Here is a 23,009-nt window from a genome sequence, read left to right as displayed (position 1 = left end):
GGTAAATGGAACAGTCCAGTAGAGAAAGACAAATGTTGAGCAAACCCTCATAGGCTGCATGAGGGTCGAACCCAAGGAAGCAGAGGGTGGAATATGGTTGTCAGGGAAGAGGGGCAATTGGGCAAATGAAGAGATGTTAGTTAATGGGTACAAAGTTTTAACTATGTGACTGGAACATACTGCAGAGACGGAAAGTGCCACACAATGACTGCAGTTACTATAGTGTATACTTAAAATCTGCTATGAGGTAGATTTTTCAATGTTCTTACTAACATGAACAACTACAGGAAGTAGAGGATGTGTTAATCAGCTCCAGTGTGCTCACCCTTCCCAGTGCACACATATCAAAGCATGACTCTTGGTACAACCCAACTATGCAATGTTCTTATGTATAAAAGCTAAGATGAACACCTTAAATACACAATTTGCATTTTTCAATTATACTTCAATAAAGCTGGGGAAAAGAAAGCACTCACAAAGGACCACATATTATAGGATTTCATTTATGTTCCAAACAGGCAATTTATAGAGGCAGAAAAGTAGATTAGCAGTTACCTACGATGGGAAGGAAAGTCGCTGGGGAATGACTGCTAATAGATAAGATGTTTCTTTGTGGGGTGATGAAAAATGTTTTAAAATTAGATTATGCTAATGGATGCATAATTTTGCAAATATAGTAAAAACAATTTAATTGTGTACTTTATAGTATATAAATTATGCCCCAATAAGCTTGTTTAAACCAAAGAAAACATAAATAAGTTGTCTTTCAAATGAACAAAATGAAATCAACAAAGTTGCTTTATTATATATTGTATCATACTTTGTGCAAGGAATAGTGGGAGAGACTGTAATAAAATCTGTCTGTCTGGGTACCCAGAAGTTCCTCCGTGGGCAAGAGCGGACATCTACCTGGTCTCCAGGCCATGAACTTGGGGGGGGGGTGTTTTGTTTTGTTTTGTTTTTGAATTTTGTTTGTTTTGGTTTTTGTCTATCTAGTTCCTGTCTTTGCTTCTCTTTCCACCCCACTTTCATTCAGTGAAAGTAAAAGAAAAGAATATACCTCATTTAGGAGTGGGGAAGGGGGCTGCTTGTCACTGTAAAGTGGAAAGACCATAACCGCGTGTGCTCTCAGAATACCTATGCATCCGGATTTTCATATTAACTCTCAGAGGACTGTAAGTTCCACATCTATGTTTCACCTCAAGGCCCTCCCTCACAGACTGGTTATGATTCCAGGCTCTTCCAGTCAAATCACAGCACGAATCCCATTTCTCCGGCCCTGGCTCAGAGATCAGCTTACCGGAATGAGAAACCTTGACACGCCTACACATTGACTTCCTTTACTGGTGCTCCTCCCCAAAACTTCCTTAAACAGCATTGAAGCAAATTTTTGTAAAGTTCATTTTTTTAAGTGCTTTTAAATTTATGTATGTAATGGGAATGTGAATGTATGAAAAATTTCTCATAGTCTCAGAAGCAAAAAATTGTCATTGTGATCAAAAGTCATAAAGTAATAATACAACGCTTTGATCCAGAGAGTCTTATTTTTAAATTTAAACATGCAGCAATTACTAAGACTGTATTCAGACCCCATCAGGGAAGTATTTCCTTAGGAAAAACTAGGCAAGGGTGAAAGCAAACTAAATATTAAAATATTTTTAAATAAATAATAACAAATAAGTTAGAAGAACATTATGCAGTTAATTCATACCCTCATTAGATTTTGTAACTCTTACACAGAATGTGTGCACAGCATATGCTTGGGGCTTGAGGGCATATATATTTATATACATATAAGTTATAAGTAAAAATCAGGATGTTACCATTAATCCATTATCTATGAATGAGTAAATTTGGGTACAGGGCTATGGTAGAGGAACTGAAAGAAAAGGGATGGATGTAAAATCAAGCTACAGTGGGCATCCCTTCTTTGCCAGAGTTGATGTAGCTTTTGCTTTAAATATGTTACAACCACAGGAGGCTTGGAATATCTTATTAATAAGAAGGCCTCATTTGGGGTACCTCAAATGAACTCCGTACACCAATTAACTATTGTACATCTAAAAAAAAATATTATACTGAGCTTCTTAGAGAAAGGTTTGGGTCGGGTCACTGTGGCTGCAAAGGCGGCCCCATTTGCTGAGTCTGGAGAGTCCTTGTGTGATCTCCTCTACTCTGGGCTCATGAGTCAGCACACAGTGCTCAGGGTACTGGCACAGCCGACAGCAGTGTGGTTTTGTACAAATGCCAGCAAGCACCATTCCCGCACTTGAGTTGGCACTAATGGTCCCTTTCCATAGCTTTAGTCTCAGGGAGATTTGAAACTCCCAGACACAGCTGGAGGAGAGAGCTGACAGTAGTAAGAAGCACATGGCAGATGTACCCACCATTAATCAGACAGACCTAAGTCCTGAGACACGCCGTAGCCAGGAGCAGTGTTTCCAATGACGGGCCACTTATAAGCATGTGCCAAGAGGCTATGGGCTAGGACACCCAGGTCTCCCTGGCTCACAGCTACACAGGTCTGCATGTGAACGCTACAACTGTTATGTTGACATACGCAACAGCCATCAGCAAAATACAAATTGCACTTCCCTCTATTTCTTGTTTCTTGCTCCCTTCCCAATGTCTATAGTTTACATGGGACTTACTGAATGTCCATGGCACCTGGACAACCACTAAAAGTTCTTTTCTGTGCCCATTCTGTGGATTTCTGCCTGACTCATAGAAATCACGTGCTTGTCACACACTATCAATAATACCTCTCTCTCTCTCTCTCTCTCTCTCTCTCTCTCTTTCTTATTACCCCATTTTTTTCTTTACTGGCCCTTCCTGGTGAAAAGATTGCCTCCCCATGGAGAATTTCAGATGTATGAGATTACCTTTATGTGTCAGCCTGTGATGGCCCTGAGCAGGTTTGCCCCCTTCTCTGTACCTCTGTATCTTTTGTTTTACTGCAGGAATAAGAATGCCCACCTCATGATGGTAAAGTTGGGAAGGGCTAGGGCTACAGCTCAGTGGTAGAACATTGCCTACCACTAATGCTGAAGGTCCTGAGTTTGGTCTCCAACAAGAACCAATAAATAAAATTAAATAATGAAACAAAATTGGGAATAACAGCACATGCCTATAATCTCAGCATTTATGAGACTAAGGCAAATGAACCTCAAGTTTGTGGCCAACCTGGGTGTGGTGGTTTGAAAAGATGAGGCCCCCCATATATTTATGTGTTTGAATGACTGGCCATAGGAAGTAGCACTATTAGGAAGTTTGGCCTTATTGAAGCAGGTGTGTCTTTGGAGGAAGTGTGTCACTGTGGAGGTGGAGCTTTTGAGGTCATACATGCTCAAGTCTGGCCAGTGTCACTCAGTCTCCTTTTGCTACCTTTGGATCAAGATGTAGAACTCTCAGCTCCTCCAGTCTGAGAGTTCTTCATCTTGATCCAAATGCTGCCATGCTTCCCACCATGATGAAAATGGACTAAACCCCTGAAACTGTAAGCCAGCCCCAATCAAATTTTTTTTATAAGAGTTGCCTTGGTCACGGTGTCTGTTCATAGCAATGAAACCCTAACTATGACACTGTGTTACAGGCCCTCAAAAAGGGGTGGGAGAAGAAGAATGTCCCCAAGGTCTCATATTAAAACTTCAGTTGCCTGCACTGAACTGTCACTGTAAGAAGTCACCTAACCTTGTAATTCTGATTCTATGGCCATGAGCCTGACTGAGCATCCCTAATCCAAAGGTCTCCAGAACTCTGGAGCACCAGCCTGACAGCAGGAGTGGAAAATTCCATGCACAAAACTGTTTTGGGAACAAAATGATCTAAAATGAACAAGATTGCCCTTCAAGCTGTGTGTATAAGGTGCAGGTGAAACATAAATGAATTTTCTGTTTAAACTAGAGCTCTGTTCCCAGACATCCCTCTGTATAGGCAAATAGTTTTTAAAAAATTTAAAGCCAAAGGCCTTCTGGTCCCAAGTCTTTTAGATACCCAAATGGTATTTTCAGTGCTGATATGAGACTATAACACTCATCTGTCCATTCAATAAGGCAATGAGTACAAAATCAAAAAAAAAAAAAAAAAAAGAATCCCCTTATGACCTGAGTATACAGAATCTAATGCTGCCTCAGCATCTTAAGTTCTCGCAAACTCTTCCTCAGTAAATTCACTCCCTTGCATAGGAGGCCAAGTGATCCTCTTGACAGGCATCAGAACAGTGCGGTGAGCACTGGTCAGTTGTAAGATAAATGTACTTTATGCTGCAGGAGATCTGGCCAGTTTACTATACCTTAGAGTACATCTGCTTCCCATCTTCATAGTGGATCTCCACGTAGTCAGAAGATAACAAACCACTGCAAAGGAAAGAATAGAAAGTGATTTCTGCAACCAAATGCTAGAGGTTTAAAAAGAGCTCAATAAACGGTTGACAGGGATATGAAAACCACAGCTCTGCAGTCCATAGTCTAGACAAAGGAGCTGTGGGCAAGTCTTAAGACAGCATCCAGCAAAACGAAAAGAGAGAAAAATCCTCAGTCTAGATTCAGAAATATAAAACATAGGCAATGGAAAGGACACACCCTCAGATTCAGCACCCAGTGGACATGTCAGTCAAAACTACCAAACTAAGTTGCATGTAGAAGACAAACCCTACCACTCACAGACACACACACACATACAATTCATGTGCCAATGGAAATTTTTTTTAAGTGTGGATCAGTGGGAAGGAATACAGAAAAAAACTGGCAAGCACTTCCCATAAATGCAAAATAGTAAACACTGCAGCTCTGCCAGCTATGTGGTCCCTGCAGCAGCAATCAACTCTGCCACCAGCAGTGTATAGACAAATGAGTGTGGCTGTGTCCCAGTAAAGTGGTATTTATGGAGAATGATGTTTGAATTTCACACAGTTCTAATATACCATGAAATAATATTATTTTGAATTTTTAAATCCATTTTAAAATGCATAAGGCCATCAAGATGGGCCAATGGATAGAAACCCAACAACCTGAGTTCAATCCCCAGATCCCCCAATGGAAAGAGAGAAGTGACTACTGAAAGCTGTCCTATAAGCTATGAGCATGCATATGTGTGCGCGCACGCACGCGCACACACACACACACACACACACACACAAGATATACATCATATTCAAAATCATGTTAAAAATAAATTTGATTTTTTTTAAAAAAATGTAAGAATATAAATGTTGAAGTCAGAGAAGGGTTTAGACCTAGCACAGCCCATGATTGGAAGTGTCGACCCGGGCAAGTTTCACTAACTTGTGTAAAATGAGATTATCAAAAATGTGAAAATCACAGGGCACTGTGAAGATTAAATGGATTAAACAAGCATGCAGAACTTAGCCTAGAAATCAGCACTGGGTGTTCAGTGTTGGGCATTGTGACTATCACGACTGTAACTTTAAATGCATCCTCCACCGTAGACGTTGTCAATAAGCTCTTGGTTGTAGGTGTGGAGGGAGACCTGAGTTCGTGTTTGTGGGTGTGGAGGGAGGCCTGAGTTCGAGCTTTCTTGGTAAGGACCAATGCCTCAGACCCAGGGGAACTGAGAAGCCTTCCTCTGCTCTGCTTAGAAATGTTAACCGTGCATGCAAAAAGTATCTAGCAATGTCCACCTCCAGGTGGTTTACTGCCTGAGGCTGTGCCCCTAACCAAGACCTCCTACCTAAACTAACTAACAGATTCCCTATGTGCTACCTATATTAACAAACACCATGAGGTCGGGGTTGTTGAGCAGTTGATGCCCCCACCCACCAGAGCAAGCATGGCACGCCTGATCCCAGCTGCTCTGTACACCTTGGTGTCTGATTTGTCTTCGTTCCTTCATCACCCCAGTCAGCTTTTCAGAACCAAGTACAGTGCAAGGTGCTCTGTACCCAATGCAGAGGGCTGGGTTAGGACACCTGGGTTTCTGTCCAGATCTGCCACCAGGAGTAATGAGAGGGGTGACAACTCACATTTATGGGCCACTTACTCCATCTAGGAGGCATGAACTCATTCCTGAACCACTTATATATCCTAAAGGTAGGTCTTTGTTCCTTCTTCTACAAAATAAAGGGCTACAAAGGGTGATCCTTCATGTCCCTTCCTGTTCAGACATATTGACTTTCTAGAAGTCACTAGGTTTACTTGTAGGAAAATATCGAACTACTCTAGTTGAAGAATAGGAAGACTCTATGGCTCTACATATATTTCAGAGCAATGTCCAATGTACCCTACAGTGACTCCATAGGAATCTTGGAAAAGGGTGATCAGGAACCCCTCCTGCATCTAGCATGTCCTGTATGCACCAAAGTACAGCTTTTACAACCCAGAAATAAAACAGAGGTCTGTGCTGGCTTGAATGAGAATGATCCCCTTAGGCTCAGATATTTGAGTACTCGGTCCCAGTTGGAGAAACTGGGAAGGGTGGCAAGGCATGCTCAGGTTAGAGGAGGTCACTGGGGTGGGCTTCGGGGTTTCAAGAGCTACATGCACATATGAGCTCCCTCTCCTTCCCTGCACTCCAACTTGCAGACCAAGCTGTAAACTCTGAGCTACTGCTGTAACTAATCCACCACCATCATGAACTCTAACCTTCTGGCACGGGAATCCCAGTTAAAAGCTTTCTTTTCTAAGCTGCCTTGGTCATAGTGGTTTGTCACAGGGACGGAAAGGCAACTAAGACAGTGTCTATACTTAAACATGTATTCATGCTCACCCAAATGACCTCTGACAAAGTCCTCTAAGAACTCTCTTTCCCCCGATTCCCACCAGTCCTTGGAGCTTTTAGTTCATTTAACTAATTAGTTCATGACAGCTAATGTGGGTCACCAGGCAGATCCTCAATTTTGCGGACCCTATGCCCGATCCCTCTGTCCACCAGAAGCTTCTCTTTATTCTCATTGCATACATATATATGTACATGTAGATATGCATACATATACATACATATGTGTATATATGATGTGCATGTTTGTATGTGTCTGTGTGAGAGAGAGAAAGAAAGAGAAAGAGATAGTAAGACAGAAACAGAGAGAGAGTCCAGTGGTCAATCTCATTCTTTCCTCAAGAGCCCTCCACCTTATTTTATTGGGATCTGGGGCTCACTAACTCAAGCTAGGCTGGCTAATCCTCTAGTCCCCACTTCCTGCAGCATGTGCCACCATTTGGACAGTTTTTTACACAGATTCTAGGGATTGAAGTCAGGTTCTTATGCTTATAAGTCAAGAACTTTACCTGTCAAGATATTTACCACCCCAACTTGTGATTTTTGTTTGTTTGTTTGTTTTTTGTTTTGTTTTTCGAGACAGGGTTTCTCTGTGTAGCCCTGGCTGTCCTGGAACTCACTCTGTAGACCAGGCTGTCCTCGAACTCAGAAATCCGCCTGCCTCTGCCTCCCAAGTGCTAGGATTAAAGGCCTGCGCCACCACGCCCAGCTGATATTTTAATTTATCAAATGATTACTTTCTTAAGTAGTAATGAAGACAATAACAGATACTTAGGTCAAGACATCCATACAATTATAGCTTGTTACCTACAATTATGCTTGTGCCCTTCTATTGTTTTTGAGTTGTTCCTTTTTTTTTTTTTTTAGACTTAGAAGTGAAATGGTTTATCAATTGCTATTTTTCTCAAGTGTGTAGGGCAAAGTATAATCCTTTGAGTATAAACAATAAAATACGGGTTGACACTGGGTGTGGCGAGGCTGGGATTGAAGACTGGAGCAATGATACATGAGGTAGGTAAAAAGAATTACATAGAGGCTTTGTGTGAAGTTAGGCAAAGATGGCGGGCTAGGCAAAGGCTGAGGAGTGTAGGCACAGTTCATGCAGACAGAGCTGCAGGCAGAGAAACATCCTAGCAAGAGTGGATGGAAAGGGGAAGGGCTTGAGACACTGTAGTGTTACAAAAGGGACTTGATGACTTTCTAAAGAACATGAGAGGCTATATTGAAAATCTCACAGCCCAAGTGCTCCTTAGGTCTCAGGAGAGGAGTCCATAGGCCATAATACCATTTTGAAACCATAGAATAAGGAGAACAAGAAACTTGGGAAACTCACATCCTAGGGTTAAAAATAAAATTAAAATCTACAAAGAGTGGAAAACTGAAAGCCATCAGGAGGTCATAAGACAGGAAACAAGTCCAGAAAGAAAAGGAATAAAGAATCCACATACTTCAGTCATGTGACTAATATTGGGGAAAATGCACAGTCATACCACCTCCTACAGCAAACCAAGACTCTATTTATTAAGATTGTGTGTTTAAAGTAGATATGTCTTAGGGTTTTATTGCTGTAAACAGATACCATGACCAAGGCAACTCGTTTAAGGACAACATTTAATTGGGGCTGGCTTACAGGTTCAAAGGTTCAGTTCATTATCATTAAAGCAGCAACATGGCATCATCCAGGCAGGCATGGTGCAGGAGGAGCTGAGAGTTCTACATCTTCATCTGAAGGCTGCTAACAGAATACTCACTTCCAGGCAGCTAGAATGAGGGTCTTAAAGGCCACACCCACAGTGACACACTTACTTCAACAAGGCCACACCTATTCCAACAGGGCCACACCCTCTAATAGTGCCACTCCCTGGACTGAGTATATTCAAACCATCACAAGAGTCATGAGCTGAGTATAGAAATCCAGGTAAACACTGAAGGGAGGCCTTTGAATATATGACCTTAAACCCAAAAGCATAGAAAAAACTATAAAAAATAAACTACAAAAATAGAGACACTTGGTTAAAGCAACCAACAGTTCAAAACAAATGGATAAAAAAAATACTTGCAAAACAAGTATTCCCCTTCATTTTAGGTCTTAAAAAAACAAACGAACAAACAAACAAAAACAAGAACAAGAACAAGAGAAAAGCAGACAAAAGGCACCCACAAAATCAAAATCAAATATTCAAGGAGCAACTCATAAAAAAACTGAACATGAAATGCCAAGAGTGATCAATCATATACACATGCACAACTATAAGAGCAATGAAAGACTTGAAAATTAAAATAATGTAAGAGGACATTTACTCAATCCCTTTAGAAAATAAAAATGAATGATAGTTGGAAGTGCTGGCAAGGTTGTTAGAAAACTAACACTCCAGAGGGCCATTTGGCAAAGGATGTCAAAGCCTGCAGTGTGTTCACCCCCTGATCCAGGCACTCTGACTATGAGAGTTTGATGAGGAAAGAAACAAGGTAAAAGCGGACCTCACTTTCTCTCACACCCATCTTCGCATACATATATACACCACACACACTCACATACACCCACAGTCCCACACATCCCCACTCATATTCACACCCATACTCACCCTCATATACACTCACAGTCCCTCACATTCACACTCACACTTGGTCATGCACACTCACCCTGACCATATATATCCACACACATTCACATATATCCACTACCACCCACACTCACACCTACACTCATGCATATTCACATTCAGACGCGCACACTTAACACAGATATTAGGTGTTTGTTGTGTGCTATTTTACAGCCACTTGGAGAAATTATCACATAATCAAAGAAAAGAATCAGTGTGAAAACCTTGGGGCTGTTTATATGCACCCCTTCACAAGCAGAAAGGCTTACAAGGAGCTGTATTCCAAAATGTCATCACCAGCGCTTACTTCCTGCAGAAATTCCCATCACTTTCCTTCCTTTCTTTTGCTGACCAAAACTTTCTTCACTGATGCTTGGTGACCTTTCTTTCCTTTTCTTCTTTTGAGATAGGGTTTCACTATGTAGCCCTTGCTGGCCTGGACTCACAGCGAGCTGCCTGTTTCTGCCTCCTAAGTGCTAGAATTTAAGCCGAGTACTCCACACCTGGCCCAGACTACCTATCTAATGAGATACCCAAGTAGAAGCTTTATATTTTGGGCCAAAAAAAAAAAAATGCATGTAATTTTGTAGTAAAGTACATTATCTGTCAATTATGGGTATATTATCTGTCGATTTAATTATGCTAAGCCTAGTAAAACTACAAAGTGAAAACTAAACAGTTTTCAAAAATGTCATTTTGTATTCATGTAGCTAAAACATTAGCAAACAAAACTTTTTAATTTAGTTTTTGAATTCTGCATACAGTGTATTTTGGTCATACTATTTCCTCTCCCCCAACTCTTCCCAGATCCACCCACACGATTTCATATTCTTTCTCTCCCTTGTAAACAAAAACAGAGCCAATACACATACAGACTCAAACAACAAAGGAAACCTAGGGTCTGTTCTGTGTTGGCCAACTGTTCCTGAGCATGCAGGGGAGGGTGGGATGTTTAAAAGGCAGGTTTGGGACAGTGCACAGGCTTAAATTAAGCAAGGGCTTGGACCTTGCAAAGGAATGGATGAGAACCTGAATTTGGAAAGCTATTTATAAAAGCTGAAAGCAAGTGTTACTTCCTGTATCCACAGAGAATCCAAGGTCTTTAGGACCTGGGACAGGCAGAACATAGAGAAGCTCCTTTACTGGGTCAATTAGAGCCATCAGCAAAGTAATTAATGTTAGCAGCAGGACAGAGCTGCAAGAAAGCAGCACACACGCTAGGAAAAGGTCTATCCATATAGGAGACCCTGGAGCTGAAACTCTCCTTCACTCATTTGATTAATTGCTGAAGATTGAATAAGGCAGGAGGAAGAAAAGAATTCAACAATTAAGAGAAATGAAAAATTAATTTTCTCATTTCTTTAATTTTTATTGGAAATTAAATATATATGCATACATATATACACTGGAAAAATCTATTAAGCAAAGACCAATTATATTTGGAGGTATAGGCAGGTGTAGGGGGGTGGGAGAGGGAGAGAGAGAAAGGGGGAGGGAGGGGAGGGAGGGATACATGAACAGTCAACACTGGTTGTCTGACTCAGTCTCTCTCCACCTTCTGTTTTGACTTAGGGTCTGTCACTGAATCTGGAGCTCCTTGATTGGCTAAACTGGCTGTCCAGCAAGCCCTAGGGATCCACTTAACTTTACCTCCCTGGGACTGGAATAATAAGCACACCACTATCCCCAGCCTTTATACTAAGGTCCTGGAAATCGACCTCCAGCTCCATGATTATACAGCAAGCACTTTGCAACCTAAGCCATCTCTCTAGCCTCTACTTTGTAGCTTTGTCTTGTTTTAATAGTAAGGTTTTTGTAAAACATCATCCGTTGTCTTTTAGGGGTTCCCTTTCTACCTAGGGAAGTTAGTCCTTGATTTCTGTTTGGGTTGCCACAACCTGAACCTGCACAGCTGAACTGAGAATAAAATGTCCACAGACAAATTCTCAAGACACAAAAACTAAGAGACTCGGCACAATCCAACACAAGAGAAGATCATTTGAAGCCATCTACCTGTGCTACACAGAAGGCAGCATTCTTCCCAAACATGGACTCCCCATACATAAACCAGAGATGCGTAGACATCTATAGCCAAGGTCCTTCCTATGTGTAAGGTTGAAACTGTCACAATGGTGCCATCAGTAAGAGCACAGCACTGTGACAAACGATACAATATAGGAAAAAGGGAGAAAAGAGGCTGAAGGGAAGGAAAGAGTGACCTCAACAGCTTCCTCATGCAAACACAGAATTACTACCACACACACAACTTACAGTTTTTTAATTATCATTCAGAAAATTGACCCTCGGGTAGTTCTAACCCCTGGGCACAACCATAACATCAAAAAATCATTCGCCGGCCTTGAATTGCTTTTTAAACATTTATGATTTACCTAGAGCAGGACTGATTTCTCTAAGGGCAATTTTCATTCTCCCAGATGGATCTTTTCAAAATATTAGTAAGGCAACAGACTTCCAGAAGGAATTTGCTAGAAACGTGCCCATTCTTGTGTAACTACTTTAGGAAGAATCCTTTCCCCCTGGAGAGGATTTTGAAACTTCATGTCGTTCCTTAGCTGGCTAGCTGTGGATCTTTGAGTTCAGTGTTTAGCCTCAGTCCCTGCAGAAAGCCTGGAGCTGACAGTCTCTGAGATCTGGGAAGTCTCTCACACTGGTGAAGCTGCCTTGTCCCTTATAAAAACCAGGAACACTGGATTCAAGGATGCTTAAAGAAACCTCCAACGCTCAGTCGCTATGTGATTTTATGGCCTGAATACTGCTGGCTATACTCTACAAAAACTCTGGAACCTTCTGGAGATCCAGCTGGTAAAAGTGGGCCCAGAAGGGTAGACATTACCTACTGCTCCATTTCCTCCAGATGTTAGGAGACTTTGCCACACAATCTCACCTCTATGACCTGGGCTGCTCCATTATGCTATCCTCACCATGACAGAATGGAGCCCTTTGAAACCATAAACCAAAATAAACCCTCCTTTCTTTAAGTCATTTCTGCCAATGACACGGGAGTCGCTAATGCACCCCCTACACACAAAGGTTGCTGCATGGGAAGCTGTCGGCCGCTGGCACACACAGTCTGTCCAGTAGGTACACTCTGTTAAATACTCTGTGCGGGAACTCTCAGGTGCCTGTAGGCCAATCTTTTCCAGAAGGTGCTGGAAAAAAAAAGTCAGTTCTATCCAGGTGAGCTACACACTGTGGAAAACACTTACACTTCCCCACAAGTCCATATATTTCTACATACCTCAACCAAAAGAGAACGCCTCCATTTTCAAGATATCGTCTGATACTCTTTCTACAGATCTGATTAATAACTAACAAAACACCCTCTTACACAAAAACAAATCTGAAGGCCAAGAATCAAGACGTGCCAAAGCTACATTTGTGTTAACTAATCTAACTGGTCGGCAAAACCATCGCTTCACTGTGACTAAAATAAATCCAAAACCTCACGGTCACATTAACATGCTTTATCATAAAAATGCTAAAAACCAAGGATAACATGGAGAAATTAGTGCCCATCCTGCAAGACTATCTTATAATTAGCAAATTGGAGAGCAATTAATGTCACTTTGAGAGACGTGTATAAAATAGTGATTAGAAGTGAGTAATTTAATCTATCCCAGTCTAATTATAGAGTCTAGACATTTTGCATAATATTAAAACTGGATTTTTATCTTTTAAAGGCTATTTAGAGCACTGTTTGATCACGGCACTCTAAAAATGTATCTTAAAATCATTTTCAATATTTTAGAGGTAAACGCATTCTTTCTTTTATATTGATGTAGCCTGCCAGTAACAAAGTAAAATCCCAACTGGCTTACAATGCAGAACAGGTCTATAGGTCAGAGTTTGAAAACAATCTCTATAAATGTCTACAGCCAGACAACTTTTATTATATGCTCTTAAAATTTCTGTCCAGGTCAACAATCTTACATTCACAAAGTGACTCTCAATATGTGGATCAAAAGCAAAACCTTTCTAACATTCCAGAAGCAGATAATTCCCAGAGAGACTGACATAGAAAAAAAGAAGAGGAAACTATTCTATTTGGGTCTTTCGGGGGATCTATTTATAGGTTAATCTTAAAAACCAGACATTTTTAGTGCCTTGGTATGAATTCTAGAATTAACTGTATGTGATCCACAGCAATGGATTTACTAAGTATCAAGATAGGTTCCAAGGTCATGAAAGGTTAGGATGGGAGATAGCAGAGAAAGAGATGGGTTCTAAATTACCTGATTCATATCCAAGGAAGCCATATCAAAAACCATGAATCTGCTAGAGTCAAAATTCTGAACCTAGCCAATAGTCAAGAATTGAGATGCCTACAAATGCTGGAGAACATACTAAATAATGCCCCCCCCCCGAACATACTAAATAATGCCTCTCCGCCCACCCCAAAAAAAGCACATAGAGGCTGGAGACATGGCATGGAGGTTAAGAGCACACTGGCTGCTCTTCCAGAGGACCTGAGTTCAATTCCTAGCACCCACACGGCAGGTCACACCTGTCTGCCACTCTAGTTCCAAGGGATCAAATACCCTCACACAGACATACATGCAGGCAAAACAATGATGAATATAATATAACATAATAAGTATGATATAATAATAAAGAAAGAAAAGCATGTAGGTTTCACCAACCTACTATCCCGCAGCAAGTGCACCTACCTCCGTGCCCATGGACAAGGTCACGACACGGAACTCTCATGATGGGATTGGTGCACGATTAAGCAGAAACCAGTTAGCATGAATCATGAATGAGGGCCTAAGTCTTCTAACCAGCACAAAGGGAGAAGAAAAAGGAAGCAGGAAGCAGGAAGCAGGAAGCTGGAAGCTGGAAGCTGGAAGCTGGAAGCTGGAAGCTGGAAGCTGGAAGCAGGAGGGGAGAAGGACCTTAGAGAGCACCCTTGTTCTTTTTCTCAGCAAGACAGTCGTATGCTTCGCCAACATCTGAGTCTGCCGACATCCAAGTTAACGGCTCAGTTTATGACATTTGCCAGTGTGAGCCTAAGCAGATTAGAATAAGAGTGAAGCCTCCTCTTAACTCTAGACAAGACTTAATGGAATGTTAGAAATAAACATGAATCTATTCTACTGTAACTACTGAGTTCTACTGTTATCACTTTTACATTTTTTTTTTAGATTTATTCTATGTGTAAGAGTGTTTTACTTGCATGTACATATGTGTACCAGGTGTATGGCTGGTACCTAAGTAAGTCAGAAATGGGTATCAGATCCCCTAGAACTGGAGTTAGGGGTGATCCTGGGCTCCCATGTAGATCCTGGGAATTGAACTTGGGTCCCCTGCAAGAGCAACAAGTGCTCTTAATTGCTGAGATATCATATGATCTCCTAGTATTGCCACGTTTTGTAAGTTGGATTTTTGTGTTGTGGATTTGTTTTTTTTTTTGTTTTTTTGTTTTTGTTTTTTTTTGGCTTGGGGTAAAATTCCCAAATCTACCACCTAAACTTCATCATGAGACACAATCACAGGTAGAAGAGGGTGGTGGAGGACATATGGCAATGTGGGACACCCAGAGGATTTCTAAGATACTGATAATGCCTTCTTTGTCAACCATAGCAAGGCATTGCTATGAATTTTGCCATGAATATACAGGAATGTACATTTATTATTGCTGTTATTATTTTTTTGAGGCAAGGTCTAGTACATCCCAGGTTGGCCTCAAACTTGCTATGTAGCCAAGGATGACCTTGAACTTCAGATCTTCCTGCTCTACCACCATAGTCCTCAGGTTGCAAGCATTCACCACCATGTCCACGTGGTGTTGGGGGTAGAACTCTAGGCCTCATGTGTGCCAAATAAGTTTTCTACCCACTGATCTGCCTCTCCTTGAAAGAAAAGGAATCCAAAATGTCTACAGCTAACAAGAACAGAAAGGCTAATTCTCTGACATTAAAAATTTGGAGTATGAGACAAACAAAGCCGGAAAGAGACCATGGCAAAATCTTACGGAACCAGAAAGCCGTCACTAAGGCCAGAGAGAAGAAACTAAGGAACCCACAGGAGGCAAAAGCACAGGGAAAGAGGGGAACTTTCTCCTTCTCTCCAGAAACAGCAGCATTTGGGCTGCTCCCACACTCCAGTGTGCACAGAGGAGTCAATTCATGCTTGAAGAAGGAATATTGAGAGGGGAAAGGCAGTTATTGCAGGATAGCAAAGCACAGAGGAGAGGCATTTGGAAATGCCACCATACAACAGGACTCTCAAGATCTGAACTACATTAGTATCGTCCAGATTGCTAACTCCTGTACTAGGAGAGCTGAAGGAACAGAAGAGCAATAGCTGGGCGGGCAGCCTTACATAAGTAACCGAACTCCAAAGTTTGTCTGCAGGGTTATGCACACATGAAAGAGTCCCCCAAAGACCTCAAAAGGACTTGACCATCAAAACTTTGCTTTCCAGCTGGCTCAATGGTTAAGAACACAGGTGTTCTTCCAGAGGATCAAAGTTTGGTTCCCAGCACATACATAGCAGTTCACAATCATCTAGAACTTCAGTTCCAGGGATCCAAGGCCTTCTTCTGACGTTTGCAGGCACCAGACATGTACATGGTGCACAGACATACATGCAGGCAAAACACCCATACACATATAATTTTTAAAATGTTTAAAGCATGTGATATTATTCTTTACTTTCACTGAAAAAAATCAATAAACTTACATGTGGCATAAAAGGGAAGAAAAGGACAACATAGTTTTCATCACCAAAGTTAGCATGCCTGGAAAAATATTGATTTTGATCATTGTGTTAAGTATTTAAAAACATTCTTCTGAATTCGTAATAACGAGTGTAATTGTAATGACTCAACCTGTGGGTCATGACCCCTTGGAGTCACATAGCAGATATCATTTATATTACAATCCATAACAGTAGTAAAATTGTAGTTATGAAGTAGCAATCAAATAAGTTTATGGTTGGGGTCACCACAACATGAGTGACTGTATTAAAGGGTCATAGCATTAGGAAGGTTGAGAGCCACTGAAAAAGGTGAAATGCCTGGACAGTGACATCAAGGATGTCTTAGAAAATCAAGGCCATGGCCACATCTCACTGCAGGGCCTTATACGGTCCCGGGTGTGCAGTCTTTTGCTCGGGCTGGATTCTCACTTTTTCATCAGACAATATGTTACAGTGTGAATATGTAGAACAGCCAATAATTCTGAAGAGGGTTATTCTAGGAGTGTTTTAAAATGCATAATCAGAGGGTCAGGTCACTATTTTAAATTGCTCTGCTTATATGCATAATTTTTAAAATCCTAAGGCCATGTAATGGCACTTAACAGCCTTTCTGATGATTAATAATATCTAAAACCAGAGACATTTCTGAAATGGCTAATAATTTAAACACCCACTCAAAATGGCAATCCAAAATCAGAAAGGATGAGTGAAGGAACCCTAATGAGTAACCCTCACCCCCACTTCTGTGTCTCATGCCTGATCATTTGTGTAACTCCTAACTAGAAGAAAATTTTACTTTACTTATCTTTTAAAAGCAGACTTTTTAGGAAGCGTAAAAGTAAACTCTAAATTTTATGCTTATTTTTAATTGACATATAATTACACTCTCTAACGAGGTACAATGCTGAATTACGTTAAAATGGGCAATAATCCAATCCGGCTGATCTGACTGTCCCTCTCCGTTAGCAGTTAACGTTCCTTGGTGGTAGATCTGACTGTCCCTCTCCGTTAGCAGTTAACGTTCCTTGGTGGTAGGAACCTCTGAAATCTGTTCTATTGGTTCTTTAAAAAACACATAATGAATTTTTATGTACTGTAGCCAATCTCTGTGCCACTCCTGGGGAACTGTATGTTTTGGGCCTGCTCTCTATTCTTCCTCTGCCTTCCCTCCCTCCTCTCCTTTCTCCCCATCTGCTGTCCCTTCATATTTCTTGCAAATCGATGTTATTAGCTTCTACATACATGTAAGACAACAATCCTAGTGTTTTATTCCACAGCCACAAGACATAAGCACCTGGATCCCAGGGAGTTATGACTCCCTAAAGTTGCCCAGTCTTTCTCATGTGTATCAGTGAGATGAATCTGTAAGTTCTGAACTTCCTGCATCTCTGTCTGGTAACCGGGGCAACCTTACTGCTTGGCCCTTCTCCGCTCTTAAGTCCAAGTCACCTGCCCACGTAACACACATAGACCAATACAGAATGATAAAAAAGTATTTCAAAAGATGGAAAATGTTTTCCTTCTTCCAGTTTTTTTCAGACTGCAATTAATTTTTACACCTTATGCCACTAACTTCCTCATAAACAATAGCAGAATCTAAAAGAAGAACAAAAAATACAGCCATCATTTTTAAAATGACTCTAATCTTTAACTAGCAAAATCTATGAAGCTAAGTATTGTAAATCTGAGTCCACATTTGCCACCTTAGGACCTGCTCAGGTCGGAGGAGGAGCTGAAGAACAATGGAACTGCATATGCCAATCCACATGCATTCCTAGAACACTCTGCCCTGGGCTCCATTCATGTCACTAGCCCCCACGAGAGATGTCCATCTCTAGGAGGATAGAAATACCCCACTGAAAAGTGACCAAACCAACAAACTCCAAATTAGCTGAAGAGCGCTAGCGTGTCCTTCCCTCCTGTGGCCCCTGACCCTCTTCATCACCATCTGCTTCACAGATGAGATTACTCCAAGCACCAATTAATCCTAACCAAAATAATAATAATAATAATAATAATAATAATAATAATAATAATAATAAGGTCCTAGATCTAGACACTGAAGAAGAATCAAAGTGTCTAAGTCCTGGAGAGATGAAGAGTATGTATCACAGGGGAACAGAAGGGACGCTCACACACTGTGGCCTCAAGGGAATTATAGAAATAACTTCTTCTTTAAAAGAAAGTCAAAGATACAACATTTTGTGTGTGTGTGTGTTCATGTGTTTGTGTGCGTGTATGTATGTATGTATGTATGAAGCTGGTAAGGTTCAGAAATAGTTTTTTTTTTTAATGGAAAGGTGAAAAGAAAAGAAAAGAAAAGAAAAGAAAAGAAAAGAAAAGAAAAGAAAAGAAAAGAAAAGAAAAATACAATGGAGTTGGAAAGTTGGCGATGTGGCTAAGAGTTCTTGTTATTCTTGCAAAGGACTGGAGCTTGATTCTAGCACCTAAATGAACGGGCTCGCAGCCATCTGTAATCCAGTTCCTGTAGACCCAATGCTCTCTTCTGACCCCCATGGATGGGCATCAGGCATTCAATTATATATATTCCAAAAGGCAAAGCATGTTCACAGAGAAATCAGTAGGTAGTAGTGTTGCTGAATGGTGCCGTCAATCCTGGTAGTTACTGAGGAGGAAAATGATGGAAACCCGATAGTGAAAGCACATACTCTCTGACACTGGGAACGCTAGCCATACCCCAGGGCAGGCCAGATACTCAGGAGATCTGGCCCACACGAAACAGATTCTATATTTGTTTGTTTTCTCTTTTCAGTGTGTGTGTGTGTGTGTGTGTGTGTGCGCGTGTGTGTGTGTGTGCGCGTGCACATGTGCATTTTTTATATTTTTCATGTTTTGGTTTGATTTTAGTTTTGCTTGTCTTTTTTTTTTAAGAGAGAGGAAGAATGTGAAAAGAAGTATTTATAGACGGTGGGTAAGGACAGATTTGGGGAGGAGAGAAAAGAATATGACCAAAATGTATGTATGAAAAGTTTTTAAACAAATATTTAAAACAATAAAGTCATCTCCTCTGAAGAGGGAACTCCCATTGTCTGAGACTTGTTCCTAGGAATTCCCAAGTACACAGAGAGACATTCTTGAACTACACCAGAGAAAGGAGGGCTTAAGTGTTTCATATCATCCCAAATTATTCCTCAAATACAAAGATGGCAGATAAGCATTTATTTCAAAATGAATTCATGAGACAGCATTCAAAATTCTACCTTGAATAATCTACTTCTCAGCTAACTCCAGTCAAGCAAGAAGCACATAGCCTAGGATGGTGTAAACAATAAAGAACTCATTTTTAAGTTACGAACTCATTTAACTTACTAAATGATATCCATAAGACAGACGGCTACTAAGGAAAGCCTACAAGCAGGATTAAATGAACATGAATCCGGGGGGGGGGGGGGGAGGAGGGACTGTTTATCTCTTCTTCGCCGATCCCTAACACCCTGAGCTCTCCTAGAGAACAGACCTAGAAATGAAGGAAGACCAGCATGGCCATGCAGCAACAGCTGGTCTGCAGCCCATGCCATAGACTCCCCATCTGCTCCCAGTCGTTACTGTGAGGGCAGAAATAAAGTCTATCAGGAAAATGGAACACACCTGCAAAGTGAAAATTACAGATTTAGGAAACATGTTTGCAATTTTTATATCCGTAAGACCAAACATAAACATAAACCTATGGCCCCAAAATCCTGAGCACTGGACCTTCAGATAGAAATCTCATTCAAAAGAGAATGTGGTCTTGAATCGGGCAACAGGGGAAACCAACCACCATGTAATAAATCTCCAGGCAAGGCTCTGCCTTCATCCTGCCAGACAAAATGCCATGCCTTTATCCACAGGCAACATTTTATTTTATTTTTTTTTATTTTCCAATTTTTTATTAGGTATTTACTTCATTTACATTTCAAATGCTATCCCCCAAATCCCCTATACCCTCCCCCTGCCCTGCTCCCCTACCCACCCACTCCCACTTCCTGGCCCTGGTGTTCCCCTGTACTGGGGCATATAAAGTTTGCAAGACCAAGGGGCCTCTCTTCCCAATGATGGCTGACTAGACCATCTTCTGCTACATATGCAGCTAGAGACATAAGTTCAGGGGGTACTGGTTAGTTCATTCTGTTGTTCCACCTATAGGGTTGCAGACCCCTTCAGCATCTTGGGTACTTTCTCTAGCTCCTCCATTGGGGGCCCTGTGTTCCATCCAATAGCTGACTGTGAGCATCCACTTCTGTGTTCACAGGCAACATTTTAAATACATGTTATAAGAGTTGAGGAAAACAGCCTTTCATTTATTTTTGGGGAGTGAATAACAAAAGACAAGAGACCTGAAAATAGATGTGAGTCTCCCTTTATCTCAGGGTAAGGCACAATCGGATCCCGCAAAGTCGCTGATCACCTTTTCACACTTTTAAACGATTCCAACCTTCCCACTCTTCTTCATTTATACTTCTAAGTTTACACAACCATTAATTTTGACATACGCCTGCTGTTCAATGCCAAAATAAAAGAACGATTTAACTGGAAAGCAAGATTTTTCTCACTCTACTTAACATAAAACTGAGGGACAGGCTAACTTGACATCTGTTTCTTTTGTGAAAACCAAGGAGGTTAAGAATGTTCTCCAAATGATAACAGAGCATAGGAGAGTTTATTTTCCACTCAGTGAGTCCCTTGCGCATAATAGGGCCACATTCCACCAAGGGAAAAATCTGACTGAAGATCATGTGCCAGTTTTCACATGCAAATATAGACTTCAATCTATAACTAAAGAAATGCCACAAACAGTGGAGGCCAGAGGATAGAAGCTCAGGAGTATTGAGGTTCCTGAGAGCCTGTACTGTGGGTGGGTGGAGTGGCCCTGACGAAAACACTGAAGGGCTCTCAAACTAGAACCCCACCCCCACTCCCGACCACACAGCTGCTCAGCTATGTTTGAGATAAAGGCCAGCTATCACATGTTAATTTCATATGCCACTGTTTGCACGGTCTTCCCACGTGGTTCCCCATCCTATCTTGAAGGCTGATGAGTTACTCTGCAAAACTTTCTCACACATGACAAAGGATAGCTTTGTTGAAGAAGCCTGCCTCTTCTTAGGAGAGATGATAAGGATGAGAGAAAACAAACAAACAAACAAACAAGTGGTTTGTCTAGTATCTTGGTAAGAAATCCCGGTGGTATTGAGAGGCACATGGGTATTGAAATCTGATATGTATGGGAACTCTAAACTTTATCCCTTCTTTTGTTTGAAAAGTAGGCTCTCGCCTAGGCCCTCCTAGAAAGTGTGACAATCCCTGCCTCTGCCTGCTAAGTAATAAAGCTACATGGTCAGCTACTATTCCCATCTCTAAGTCTTAATCTTCTTAATATAATTAGTATTTTTTTATTTTTTAAAAAAAAAAAGGAAAGCTAGACCTTCTTAGAAGTCAAATGCCCCTCTTCACCTCATAAACATCCAACTATCCTGTGTAATTGCAGCTAGACTGAGCTGCCTCTCCAGAAAGCCAAGTAAGTGCTGGAGCCCCAGGCCCACTGAACCCCATAGCTATGAAATAGATACACCTCAATGTGAGGCCTCAGTTCCTCCATGCCTTTGATCCACTATTTGTAAACAGGAAGAGTAATAGTAACTAGATCCTCGGTCGCTGTGAGGATTACAGACTTAGTTCATACAAAGCTCTTGGACACTGCGGCGAGCACTGGACATGCTCAGTAAGTCTGTCACTGCTGTTACTTTTGTTTGAATGCTAAGCCCCAGCATGGCAGTCTACCTGAGCTGAAACGTACATCCTCTTGGCTGGTGATTCAAGAGACATAAATCAGATTTAAGCTTTATTGTTGAAAACTCTGGTTTGCGTTCATTGAGAGGTAGGTTTGATAGTCGCTTCTTTCTTCCCTGGGTATGTGTATGTATTGTATGGGTGCATCCGTGTTTGTATATGTGTGCTTGTGTGAGTGTAGATGGTCAGCGATCAGTATCAGATATCTCCTCCTATTGCCTTCTAACTTATCTTTTGAGATGGGATCTCTCCCTCAAATCAGCACTCCCTGGATGGCTTAGATTAGATGGCCAGAGGCTCTGGTGATCCGCTGGTCCCCACTCTTCTCTACCTGAAAGCACTGAGGTTACTGACATGTACAACCACGGACAGCCACAGACTATCAAGGTCCCCACACTTGTAAACCATCGCTGAGTCATCTCCCCAACTCTTGGTAGTCCCTTCCTCTCCTGCAAGACCCCTGCCTCTGCCACTCACGAATGAGTCCTTATAAGAATGAGATCTGTGGCATTTAGCTTTCAATCTTAAGTTCTCAGCCTCAGGTTCCCTGTCAAAGTTCCTGGACACCTTGTCTTCTTTCTGTTGAACCTCAACTGGCTAAATATTCTGCCATATTTAGGCATGTACAACACAGCTCATTAATTCTACATGCATAATTTGTAGCTAACATAGAGAAGGGCCATGGAGGCAATGTTCTCTGTGTAACGAGAGTACAGTATCAGAAGCAGTGGGCTGGAACTCCAGAGTCCATGATTCCATGCCTCAGCACGCCTTACAGTGGTGACCTTGAAAAAAAAACAAAACTGTCCATTACTGAATCTCAGAACCCCCATCTGATTGTTGGTTAGCTTTTCTCTCACTGTGATGAAATGCCTGAGAACAAAAGCTAAAATCAAGGAAGAGGTACATTCTGGCTCAAGGTTATTGAGATTGTAGTCCACAGCTGGCTGGCTCAGCTGCTATGGGACTGTGGTGAAGCGGAACATTGTGGCAGAAGGATGTGGAGAAGGGAAGCTGCTCATCTCCAGGCAGCCAGGATGAAGATGAGGAGGTGAGATGCAGATGGAGAAAGGGTAAAAAGGAGAGAGAAGAGGAGAGAGGTGCAGGGGTGGGGAAGAAAGGAAGAAGAGAAGAGAAGGAACAGAAGAGAGGCCGAGGAGAAAG

At 41.5% G+C, this 23,009-nt stretch overlaps 1 protein-coding gene across 5 annotated transcripts in view; it reads right to left on the bottom strand.

The window, feature by feature from the left end:
- Adam23 (ADAM metallopeptidase domain 23) overlaps positions 1-23,009 on the bottom strand; it is a 145,037-nt gene that overhangs the window by 70,020 nt on the left and 52,008 nt on the right. For all 5 annotated transcript variants that reach the window (XM_021197388.2, XM_021197387.2, XM_029538659.1 and 2 more), the window contains exon 4: positions 4,292-4,355. In XM_021197388.2, coding sequence (XP_021053047.1) covers positions 4,292-4,355 — 64 coding nt within the window. The remainder of the gene's footprint in view (positions 1-4,291; positions 4,356-23,009) is intronic.

Source organism: Mus pahari, chromosome 5, assembly GCF_900095145.1.
Source record: "Mus pahari chromosome 5, PAHARI_EIJ_v1.1, whole genome shotgun sequence".
Classification (NCBI taxonomy): domain Eukaryota; kingdom Metazoa; phylum Chordata; class Mammalia; order Rodentia; family Muridae; genus Mus; species Mus pahari.
This window is presented reverse-complemented; position numbering and strand designations above follow the sequence as displayed.